Consider the following 13,673-nt stretch of genomic DNA (forward strand, 5'->3'; position numbering starts at 1 on the left):
ACGAACACGGCCTACTCACAAACACACAGCATGGTTTTACAAAGGGCAAATCAACTATAACAGCAATGATTAAACTCATAGAAACTGTAATCGATGATCTTGAAGAAAGAAAACTCTCAACTTGCCTCTTCCTGGACTTCTCTAAGGCCTTTTACTGCCTAAGTCATAACCTTATCATCAAAAAACTTGAGGCCCTAGGCATATCTGGAACAGCTAAAGAATGGTTCAGAAGCTACTTAACTGGAAGACATCAACTAGTAGAACTACAGCACACGATAAACAATATTACAACAAGTATCCAATCCAGTACATTGCCAATAACCCGAGGTGTTCCACAGGGCTCCGTATTGGGACCAGTGCTCTTCATTTTGTTTACCAATGACATGCCTCAATATCTTCAGGACTACTGTAGGATCATCATGTATGCAGACGAGACCACCCTGCTGCTAAGTAACAAAACGATTGACAACCTAGCTGTAAGCTCATATATATCTCTCAATTCATCCTACCAGTACTGCCATAACAGCGATCTAGTTGTCAACCCCACCAAAACCAGTCAAGTAGGATTTGGATATCGCAATCAAGAGGTACCACAGATTCCAAACGTCACGTTGGAAAACAAAGTTAAATTCCTAGGTATAACGCTTGATAGTATGTTAACCTGGACCACACACATAGACAACCTTTGCAAAAAGCTGAACTCCTCTGTCTATGCACTCAAACAAGTCAAAGCCATAAGCGACCTAACAACAACAAAAACAGCGTACTTTGCACTGTTCGAAATGCATCTAAGGTATGGCCTTGCTGTCTGGGGAGCAGCATCCACAACAAATATCCAAAGAATCTTAGTTATACAAAAGAGGGCCATCAGGATTCTAGCTGGACTCCAGAGACTGGACACTTGCAGAGAGGCCTTCAAGTCACTAGGAATTTTAACAATTATTGGTCTTTACATACAGGAAGTTGTGATGCATGCTGATGGACAGAAAATGATGAGAGGCTTTGATCTACACACGTACAACACACGTAATGCACAACTCTACAGTCTTCCAGCACACCGGCTAGCTCAATGTGAGAAAAAACCAACATACATGGGTATTAAATTCCTCAATCACTTGCCTAGAGACTTACGGACAAGGAATGGAAATAAGCTGAAGAGAGGACTCCACAGCTGGCTAGTTGAACATCCGTTCTACTCCATAAACGAGTTTCTTCAACATGAATAGACTGTCCAACAAACAACTCTTATTTTGTATAGTTTCTTTATGTACTCAATCAATGATTTTACTGTAAAACTGACACCATTTCTGTTCTTGATGAACATGTAATAAAGGATATTGATTTGATTTGATTACAAATGTACTTTTAAAATTCCAATCAAAAATGTTTTATTTCACTGGAACTATAAATAAATTGTAATTTACTTAAATTTAAGATTTTTTGGAGCAGAAATATCTTGCAGATGGCTACACTGTCTGGCACACAAAAATACACTCTATTGCATTCTTTCTTTATACAGAAACAAGGAAAATGAAAATTGACGCAAGAATTGATATTAAAACTGATATTTACACTATGTAATTTATTCGTGTTACTGTAGTACGTTTAGTGGCAGAAACTAAATTAATGTGCAGGCCAGCGTCCCTTGCAAATTTCACCAGCGCATTATCAGAATTTGAACGGTTTTTAAAAGTGACCAGTAATAATAACAACTAACTGCTGACAGGAACAAGTGCTATTAGTAACCGCAGCAGCAAACTGTAGTCAAGTCAAACATATGAGAACTGGAGTTTACTGTTACAGCCTCGCACGCACTATGACGGAACGGAAGGACACGACAGAATTTTTCAAATATGAATAGTATTGATTGTTATGGAGATGCGCGCACTTGGACGGACGGGACGGGAGACGCGTCGGACGTCAGTCAGATTATCTGAGGAAAAGAACTTTTGAACAAATTCTGCGCGTCGGCTCCGTCGGCGACGTCGGGTCCGTCCCGTCCGGTGTTGTAAGCGCACACACCTCAGACGGAACGGAAGGAAATTTTCTCTATTCCAGCTATATCTTCTGAGCCAAAATGGATGTCTCCAAGTTAATTTCTCTTGTTCAAAACTACACCGAGCTGTACAACATGCGTCATCCTGAATATTTTAACGTCAATAGAAGAGAGAACTGTTGGGAAGAAATCGGTGCAATGCTGGGACAAGCAGGTAAGAGCAAATTACTAATGATTTTACTGTAGACACTTTTTGATTGTTAATTCGGCGAACATAACCTCAAATACCGCTACTTTAGACAACGTTTGTTTACGCTTCTTTGTAACGCCTACACAGTACAGTATATAGTTTTATGTTCACTACAGGATTTTGAACATACCACATACCTTTTTTGTGTAGTACAGTACTTCATGTTAAGTCTGTGAAACCAACTAAATACATGAGACTATAGAACAAGCGCAGCTTTCGTTGTAGCATATGCAAGGGTTTTTGCAAGGATTTGATCAAACTTCTGTGTAAGGAACTTGATTATTTGATCCAAGAACATATTGTTACAGTTTGGTAAGTATATCTTTGAAAATAATAGAAAAATTGGTGAAAAATTATTGTTTCAGAAAAAATTAAAATGAAAAATTCATTTTGTTTAGGTGAAAAATACATTTCTGTTTTAGCTATAAGAAGGGTTTTCCGGATCGTATGTTTTTTTATACATTTTATTATTTTTATATGATGTACATGATCATATTGAATAATCTCAATTTTGTTTATACAATATTCTAAATTATTTAATAGGCTTATCACTGTTCAAAGATGTTTGTAATAAATAATATTTGCATATTTCTTCTTCTTCTACCTACTTCTCCAAGTTACAACTTTCTTAGAATTGTCTATTATTTTAGATAAAAAAACTATTCCACACATAACAAATAAATATGAAATAATCAAATTCATAAATAGAACTAACCATAAAGTAAGAAGAAGAAAATTCAAAACACTGTAAAATTAAGGTTTATTACAAACACATAGTTAATTTATGAATACTTTTATTGAGAAATAAGATTACATGGATAGATTTATTGACATATATAGTATTTTTGTGGATGAGTTTTTGCAGGAGTGGTAGAAATAACTAGAAAAAATCATTCCTTTCGTGTTACGTTCACTCAATCAAACACGTTGCTTGCCCACTTGAACTCTTCTTTCTTGCCACGAAACTGATCCAAATTCAGAGCAAAAGTAATCCCTGAATATATTTCTTACTGTGATAGCTTCACTACCCGCCAAACCACCAGTACCTTTCAGTGGAGCTAGTGACACAGCCTGTGAGATTGTATACGCTAAATCCCTTTCTGTACAATGACTTGAATCTTCCCTTAAGTAGTTGTGCAAACAACAAGCCGCAAGAACAACAGAAGAAAGATGATCCTGTTACAGGGCTAATCTTCTTTGAAAATCCTGAACCTTCGAACTAAAATGCCGAATGCATTTTCAACGACGTTCCGAGCTCGGCTCAAGCGGTAGTTAAAGATTTTTTCTTTATCTTTTCCGTGCACATTGTCTCGTGAATAAGGCCTCATTAAGTTTGTTCGAAGAGGAAAAGCTTCATCACTAATAATGACATAAGGAAGATGCACACCAGTCATTGGAAGTACTTTGGAAGATGGTAAGCGTAAAGTTCCATTTTCCAGTTTCTTCCCCAATTCCGAAGTACTAAAAATACCTCCATCAGAGTTTTTCCCATAGCCACCAACATCTACGAATATAAACTTCTTATCGGCGTCTACTAATGCCAATAAAACAATGCTAAAGCACTTTTTGTAACAAAAGAAATCAGCCCCGCTGTCATGTGGTGCTTCTATTAACACATGTTTTCCATCTAAAGCGCCAATAGCATTAGGAAAATTCCACTGCTGGTGAAATCCGCTTTGTATCTTTTCCCACACGTCTTGTGTAGGCTCCGGCATAACTAACGGTTGTAAGCATTCCCATAGCACAGCACATGTTGAATGGACTACTTCCCGAAGAGTTGTTAGTCCCATGCGATAAGAATATGCCATTGCACGGTAGGACATCCCAGTAGCAAGGAATCTAAAACAATAATTTGTTGTTTTGTTTTATGTTATAAATTTATAATGTTAAAACATGTTACAGTGTTTGGTAATGTTACAGGTTCAGACTGCAAGGAACGTTGGGTAAAGATACGAGACTGCCATCGCAAAGCACTTCAACGGCGCAGGACAAAAAGTGGCCAGGCAGCCAAGAAAATAAAACCTCCCATATATGAAAAGGAGCTTGCATTTTTAGTGCCTTATCTTGTTGATGACGACCAGCGTACATCCAACTTCGCTCCCAGCGTAAATTCTACTGAAGACAAAGCTGGTGGCATTGATGAGGACGAAGAGGAAGTGTTAAACGACACAGAAGACAGTTATCCTGCGTCACTGTCTACATCCCCACTGCTTGTGAATACCACAAATTCTGTGCCACTGAACACTTCTTCAACTTTATCACCAGGAAATGTGTCCCAAGCAGTGACTTCTTCTTCAAATACGTCTTCCTTAACTAGGAAACCATTGATATATAAGAAACGGAATAGAAATGGTGGTCAACCGAAGACTGCGGCTACTGTCTTGCAAGATTATTTGAATAATATATCTGAGCGTCCTAAAACAGTTGAAGTGGCTGACTCTCTTACAACTTTTTTTCAATCCATGGAAAAGACAGTTAGGGGCTTTCCTTTAAGAGACCAAATTGAGATGAAAAAGAAAATATTTCAACTAGTCAGTGATAGGGAAATGGATCTTGTGTACAGACCAACTCCTGAACCTGTTGAACAGTCATTTATTACACCACAGTCAAGTTCTTCTGCTGCAACGCCAGAGGAACGTTTACTTGGGTACAACATATTGGACATATCTTTGAACTCATATAATAACACACTTTCATAATAGCACAACAACCACTTGGACTCATTCATTGAGTTATGCATTTTGTTGTTTGTGTCCACTCTATATCATTTTGTTTGTAATAGTTTAAAATAAATAAAACTTTTATGTTAAAAAGGCAATTATTTTTTTATTTCATCTTCTAAGTACCAACATTATAAAATAATGTTTCCCGTTACTATTAGCAGTAATAAACAAAAACGCTGAACTGAAGAAGTAAAAAAAGACTTAAAGAAGGTATAACTTAATTGGTAAGGTTCAATTTTTAAAATTATTTATTCAAAAGGGTAATTGGCTTACAAGATTAACTTTCTCATATTAATTTTATCCCCGACCACTGTTCTGTACTGAAATAAATTATTAATTGTGTATTTTATTTGCTATTTCAGAAATGACAGAATATTATTCTGAGAACGTTACTTAAACTTATTTTTCATATACAGTTGTGTTCACTACATATGAAACCTATTGCATGCAGCAATTCATTGTAGTTATAAATAAATGGTGCTCTGAACTTCGTTTTTCTGCGTGATAATTTCTCTTTTATAATGATAAGAAGATCTTCAAATTTGCTGTGAGTCATGCGGAAATATCCAAAAACTTTTCATCGTCTTCTATCAAATCTGGGAATAACGTATGAAACTCCCCCAAAGCTAACCTTTTAGTGTTTATGTTATGTACCCAAAACCTGGCTTTTCTTCGTCTCTTTGCCTCTTCTTCTTCTATTACGAATGCAGCAACATTAATTAATTCTTCATCTAAGCACTGAAGCATCTTTGACAATGTTTTAACACAGACTTAGAACTTGATTAAAACACCCAAGATGAGTCTGGCGTGGCGTGGCGGTTCCGTCCTAATGCGCGCGAGGCTTAACTCCTTACATAACTCCTCACTATGATGAACATTGAAACTTACAGAAAAAATTGCGGCAATAAGTACAAGGTATAATAAGTATGAAATGCTTAACCTATTGTAGGCACTTGTAATATAGCAAAGTAGAAGAGTTCATACATTCTGCTATAGAATGGGTTACTGTTTCGATTATAATATTAATCGTAACATAATAAAACATATGAATATTGTCCAAATTACTTTCATTACAGTAACGATAATACTTTAAAGTTGTTTTCTATGTAAGATTGTTTTGAATATTCGTAATCAAGTTAAACAACGTTATATGCTGTACATACAAACTGTGCTCATACTCCAATCTGACATGTAGGAGCACTATATATAACAAAACACTAACTGAGTCACTGTATTGTTGTTTCACTACCACAGTATACAATAACAAGGTAGAGGAGCAGGTATTTAAGACGAGAGTAGTATAGGCGACGTCATATACTTTATCTACACTTGAGGAAAGGATAACTGTGCTCATTAGGTATAATGAGTCATATTATTATATCTTATAATGATATAAAGTATAATTTTACTCATACTCCAATCTGACATGTAGGAGCACTATATATAACAAAACACTTACTGAGTCACTGTATTGTTGTTTCACTACTACAGTAACAAGGTATAGAAGCAGGTATCTAAGACAAGAGAAGTATAGGTGACGTCATGTACTTTATCTACATTTCAAGAAAGGATAACTGTGACACGTAGGAGCACTAGATATAACTTAACATTGTCTGAGTCACTGTATTCTTGTTTCACTACTACAGTATACAGTAACAAGGTGTAGGGGCAGGTATCTAAGATGAGAGAAGTATAGGCGACATCATATACTTTATCTACACTTGAGGAAAGGATAACTGTGCTCATACTCGTAGGAGCACTATATATAACAAAACACTTACTGAGTCACTGTATTGTTGTTTCACTACTACAGTATACAGTAACAAGGTATAGGAGCAGGTATCTAAGACGAGAGAATTATAGGTGACGTCATATACTTTATCTACACTTCAAGAAAGGATAACTGTGCTCATACTCCCATCTGACATGTAGGAGCATTAGATATAACATAACATTGTCTGAGTCACTGTATTCTTGTTTCACTACTACAGTATACAGTAACAAGGTAAAGGAGCAGGTATCTAAGACAAGACAAGTATAGGTGACTTCATATACTTTATCTACACTTGGAAAAGGATAACTGTGCTGCTGGATTTGTATCTGATATATCTTTTCAGGGATTATAATAAAATAATATTTAGTAATGTATTGTAACTTAAAGAGAAATCTAGTAGTTGCTGAGAATGGATGGGTCTTAATTGGTTGTTTGAGTCTAGCTTCTTAGCTGCTTCAGATATGGAAAACTACTGTTCAAGGAGGCAGTTATCTCAACTGCAACATTTGAACTAAATTTACCGGCAGAGCTTAGTTAAATCATTTAATAACTCAAACTGTCAGGTCAATTTTAACCAGGGATAACATTGTGGTTACCGGTTTCCTTTCAACATGTACGAGTGATTTCCATTCCTATATAACATAATTAATCCTTAATATGAGTTATGATAATTGCAATGTAAAGGGTTTTACTCTGAAAGACATAAGTAGGACTCAACAGATAATAAAAAGATAGGAATGTACAAAGAGGCGGACTGTCAATTTAGGATTGTAAGAAACATATTGTATAAAATGCCTACAGATGGTATTCTCGTATATGAAGATGGGAATCTCCTTTATGTACTTGCTTGTCTACGTGCTTTTATTTTTGCTAAAGCAGGATCAGAGATAACACAGAGAGTAACCGATTATTACATTAATAATTGAATGCTTGAGAATATTTAGGTTTATTGTAAGATTTACACTATTTTCTTGTTGATTTATACCTAAGATCCGATCTGATGATAATAAACATTGCACATATTATATGATCTATGACTAATGTTGATAATTAAAAATTACATACCTCAAAACTCATACTTTTGACTTATTGCATTACTGTTTTAACAATCATTAAAAGTTGAAAAGCCAAAGATCTTTTGACTGAAAATTTAACATTACACTTTTTCCGTTCCACAGTAGTTTCTAGCACTACATATTTAGGTTAAGTAAATCTACATATAATATAAATTATTAGTGTTATTCATACTTGTGTAAATTTTTGAAGTAAAATTCTTATACAGTATTTAGGTTTTGAGTTCCAAAAGGATCATTAGACAGTACTATAAAGTTTGTACTATGTTTTGAATCACCTTGTATATAGTTATTTTTCATTATTTTTTTAAACATTGGTCTGAATCTATAAGAACTGCAAAATATCTTATGATAATTAGTCTCTATAAACTTGTGAAAAATGGTAATTAGATATATATGATCATAAAATATCAATATTTACTAATGGGGTTGCGACTCATCAATTAAGGAAGCTGCTACTTATGATCTTTGGAACTACACATTTCCATGCTTAAGAATAAGAATATTAGTTAGTCCATGATACTGTAACATAACACAAAATTCATTGTCTGTTTTGTCTAAATATTGGGTAAAGTAAGAAATCTTCAGATTTTAAACACAATTAACCGAAGTCATGCATTGATAATATTAACAAATAATGTCTAGAGGTTTAAGTTCCACAACTCATGATGATATTTGCTATTGGATCAAATAAATCACACAACATCTTATTCATTATGGTCATAATTAAAGAAAAAGATTATATTTTTAAAATCCTGAATTAACTGCTCAAAACTAATCCCAAAAACGTTTTGTGGAATAAAGTGAACATTAAATAATATAAAAATTATGACAAGTTTTGGAGGATAAATTTGCCTTGTTCCATAATAAAACCAATTAACGGTGAGCATAGCTTTTTTTAAAAGTGTACTAGACCATTTAAGGCAAACCCAACAATACTTGCTTAACTGAATACAACTTACACTTAAGATAATATAAGCGTTGTAAAACACTAAGGTTTAAAAAAGGAAAGAGACCAATTACTTTTGGAATTAGAGTTGTGTTATGCTCAAAGTAGACCTCTTCCTAAAACTAATGTCACTTCTCAATTCTACAATCCTGTCTGAACTCTACTATTTTCTAACCTGTAAGAACATTTGCTGTGTCTGAGTTGATAAATGTTGATATATGTTGTATTAGTCTAGAAAGTATCAGTAATAAAAGTACATAACCTGATTCTAACAAGGTTAAGGTCCAGTATTACTGTAGCTGTCTAGACATTTGATGTGTCGGAGTTGATAAATGTTGATATATGTTGTATTAATCTAGAAAGTATCAGTAATAGAAGTACATAACCTGACTCTAACAAGGTTAAGGTCCAGTATTACCATAGCTGACTAGACGTTTGATGTGTCTGAGTTGATAAATGTTGATATATGTTATTTTAGTCCCGAAAGTATCAGTAATAATACTGATATAATCAGTAATATTAATATTCTGTAATAATTATACTCTTGACAATAGACAATAGACAATAGACAATATACTTTATACTTTATTGACATGTTCTTTAAGAACAGAACATAGCGTCAGTTATATAAAGTAACAATTTTTAGCTGTTTGTAAATTCTTCTTCTGTGTAAAAAGGTCTCTCTTGGAGCCATAGAGTCAGTTGTTTCTTGAAGCGGTGAGGTGGTTGGTTCTTTAAGTGCTCTGGAAGGTGGTTGAAGTAGGCGGCTCCTTTATAGGATGGTTTCTTCTTGTATAGGCTCAGATGGTGTGGGGGCAATGCGAAGTCCGAGGCATGTCTAGTGTTGTGCTGGTGCAGATCTGAGTGTCTTGGCTGTGATGTTTTTACAGTGTGGAAGATTACTTCTCTTATGTAGAGTGATACAACTGTCAATATTTTAAAATTTTTGAATTGTTCTCGGCAGCTGTCACGGTAGTTAAGGCCTGCGAGGCATCTAATTGCCCTCTTCTGGTTGATCAGAACTCTCTCAAGGTTGGTTTTGGATGTTCCTCCCCAAGTGGCAATGCCATATCTCAGGTGTGATACTTACTTGATACTTGATACTTGATGTCTTCGTCTTTGACTGATAAAACCAGATAGACTGTGTCAATTTTGTTTAAAAACTGTTTGCAATTTGTTCAGAAAAATTTTGTCAAGTATTTAAAACTATATACACTATTTACAAAGGTTTATGGTGGCAGGACTAGAACAGTGGGTCATCTTCAAGTTCCTTGAGTGCATAGATAGGCCTACTTGTAAGTCTGGACCATATGGCTTCCTTGAACTTAATAGTGTTCATATTTCTGATGCTTTCCGGTAGGCTGTTGTATAGTTTGACCGCTGCTATTGGAAAACTGTTCAACGATTTTGAAAGTCTACATTTTAGGATGTTTAGGTCTTTTGCATGGCGGGTGTTGTAGCCATGGACATCTTGTCTTCTCCCAAACAGAGATTCATTCTCCTTTACGTATATAAGCGAGTTCATTACATATTGGCCTTGAACCGTTAATACCCTGAGGCGTTTGAAAATAGGCCTACAATGCTCCAGATGGTCTGAAGATGTAATGATGCGTAGCGCCTTCTTTTGGAGAACAAGTATTCTGCTGCATGCTGATGCATGGCCCCAGAGCAGAATACCATAGGCTAGGTGGCTGTGAAAAAGTGCGTGGTACACCGTTACCAGGCACCGCTCTGGTACCACGTTTCTCAGCAAGAAGATAACCCTGGAGAGTTTTGTGCAGACTTTGTCTATGTGGCAATTCCAATTTAACTTCGGGTCCAGCCAGAAACCGAGTAATTTAACGGCCTCATCACAGTCCTCTATGACATCTCCATTTTTTAGAGTACAGAATATCAGTTGTGTTTTTTCTTCGTTTAATTTTAGTTTGTTTGTGGTGAACCACCTCTTGGCATCTGTTAACAAGTCCTCGGCTTCCTGAAGCACGGAGTGTATCAGCTTTCCTCTGGACAGGAGCGTAGTGTCATCTGCAAACAGCACTGCCCTGCCTCCCAGTCTTAAATCATTCACAAGAATTAAGAAGAGCAAAGGTCCCAGGATGGAACCTTGTGGCACTCCATGCATGACTTCTCTACTTCCTGAAGTAGCCCCACCAAGCGATACCCTCTGTTGTCTATTTTCGAGATAGCTGGAAATAGTTTTGTGAACTGTTCCTTCGATCCCATAGGAATTTAGCTTGCTAAGTAGTATCTTATGCGGCACACAATCGAATGCTCGGCTCAGATCACAGAGCGCAAGAGCCATTGATTCGCCAGCCTCGAAAGCTTCCATTATCTTTGATGCTATGGATAATAAGGCAGTGGTTGTAGAACGTCCACTTCTGAAGCCATGTTGGGTGTTGCTGAGCAGATTGTTGGACTCAAAAAAATCAACCAACTGTTTTTTCATTATTGACTCCATGACCTTAGACACCACTGGCAGAACTGAAACTGGCCTGTAATTCACCAGTTCCTCAGGATTTCCTTTCTTGTAGATGGGGACTGTGCGTGCAATCTTCAAAGCATCTGGAAAGATACCTCGACTAAGACACTTGTTTATTACTACTGATAGAGGGTTTGCTACTTCATGGATCACCGCTTTCAAAACAAAGCAAGGAACACCATAGATATCCGGGCTTCTAGAGTTCTTTAGCCTATTTACTATTTTTATAATATCTAGTGGCCGCACCTCTAACCAATGGTCTAATATAGGCTTAGGCCTATTTGCAATATACAGAGGGTTAAAGTCCATCTCCGGAAGGTTTGTCACTATCTCTTCAACAGCCTCTATGAAGAAATTGTTTATGTTGTCAGGACTTTCTGAGCAGGAAGCATATGGCTTCTTAGGTCTGTGTGAGTTTATAATATCCCAGGCCGCTTTACACATGTTGGAGGATGACCTGATGGTGTGGACGTTGAAGGCCTTCTTAGCTTCTGTTACTTCCAGTCTGTATTGTTTATTTGTTTTACAATATAATGCATAGTACTCATCACGGTCTTTTGGTGAGACTGCTGATTTATAATGATCATTTAGAAGAACTACTAAGTTTTTAAGTCTGCGCAAGTCTGCTGTATACCAAGATTTATCTTTAAACTGACATTTAGTTCCGTTTTCTGGATTTTTTTTTTAAAGGTTTTAATGGAAAAAATATATCAAAATTGTAATTAAAGGTTTGAAGAAATCTATCAAAGGAGTGCTCAGATAAATAGTGATCACCCAATTCAATTGGCCAGTTTACGTTTTTTAGAGCCCTCCTTAGTAAAGGCAGCTGCTCATCCTTGATGACGCGCTTTGTAAAACTATACTTATCATGCCATGAAACTTCTTTGTGTTTACCATTTCCCAAACTTGACTTTATTGTCATAATAACTGCACTATGGTCCGCAATCATAGGTTCAATGACTTCCACCTTATAATCCCAAGAATCAAAATTTGTAGCCATGGAATCTAGGCACGCTGTGCCTCTTGTGGGTAGTCTGTTTGAAATGTATAGGCCATGACTAATGAGCATGTTTGTAAAAATGTTCTCTTCCCGTGATTTTTCTTCCAGGTGTACATTAAAGTCACCACAGACCACAAGTTTTTTCTTATTTCGGGAAAGAAAATTAAAACATTTGTCCAGAAGTTGGATAAACTCATCAAAATCACCATCAGGAGAGCGGTAAATCGACATGATGATCATTAAAGAGTCCAAGAGCTCAATAGCGGCAATTTCTAAAGTTAGTTCTTTACAAAATTGTTCAAGGTTAAGTTTTTTATATATAAGATTATTTTTAACATAAACTGCTGTGCCTCCATTTTTATGTTCCTGTCTACAATAGGCATCCGCCAAAATTAAATCTTCAATTTGGGTGTACACATCAATTTCATCTTTAACTAGCCAATGCTCTGAAATGCACAGTATATTTGGTCTAGTTTCCAATATAAAGAAAGATAGAACCTCCATTTTTGTCCTTAAACATTGAACATTTATTGAGGCTATTACCTTGTCTGAGCTATAATTTTTCATAGGCTTTTTTAACTTAAGCCTATGTCTAGTTGTTTGGGAGTTTAAGCTAGGAGGAATAACATCACTAGACTGAATGTTAGACAAATGAGAAACTAAGTTACACTGAGAGTTTGTGTGTTTCTGAATAAAAAACGCTTCAGTGTTACATTTCTGGGCCAGCGGGTACAATCCATAACAAAATCAAAATCAAAATCAAAATCAAAATGCTTTATTGCCACAACACATTATACAGAAATGTATGACATCGTCACAATACAATACATTGCAAAGCTTTTACTTAAGTAAGATATTCATGTACATTAATTCAGACTATTGTAAGGGCTTACAGTGATCAATGAATTCATTTACAGAGTAAATACTAATATCTAATAAAAAGGATTTAATCTCTCTTTTAAAACATGAAACAGATAAACTTTTCAAGCGCTCAGGTAGTAAATTAAACAACTTGATTCCTATTTCAAAAGGGCTATTGATTGTTCTTTGGAAATTACATTGACTAATTCTGAAATGGCTATTGTATCTTGTGTTATGCTCATGAACATGACTATTTGTAAGCAGACTATGGGAATACATTTTTACATACATTAAACACTGCAGTATAAATAAAGAAGGTACAGTAAGTATTCTTAATTTTCTAAATAAAGGTTTACAATGTGTTTTCACACGAACGTTACATATAACCCTTATTGCCCTCTTTTGTAAAATCAATAACTTGTTGGCGTGACTATCATTTCCCCACACAACTGTAGCATAAGACAAGTGGCTCTGAATATGAGAAAAATAAACTAATAATAATACTTGTAGATTCACAATAAGTTTTAACCTCCTAAGCATAAAAATACCTTTAGAAACTTTACTACAC

At 35.6% G+C, this 13,673-nt stretch overlaps 1 protein-coding gene across 1 annotated transcript; it reads left to right on the top strand.

Annotated features, from left to right (window-relative positions):
• Nucleotides 1-2,077: 2,077 nt before the first annotated feature.
• On the top strand, nt 2,078-9,629 carry LOC124369613. The gene is made up of 3 exons (XM_046827662.1): nt 2,078-2,210; nt 4,167-4,459; nt 9,564-9,629. Exons 1-3 carry the CDS (start codon nt 2,078-2,080, stop codon nt 9,627-9,629), a joined length of 492 nt encoding a protein of 163 aa, XP_046683618.1.
• The last annotated feature ends 4,044 nt before the right edge of the window (nt 9,630-13,673 follow it).

This window comes from Homalodisca vitripennis, chromosome X (genome assembly GCF_021130785.1).
Source record: "Homalodisca vitripennis isolate AUS2020 chromosome X, UT_GWSS_2.1, whole genome shotgun sequence".
Classification (NCBI taxonomy): Eukaryota; Metazoa; Arthropoda; class Insecta; order Hemiptera; family Cicadellidae; genus Homalodisca; species Homalodisca vitripennis.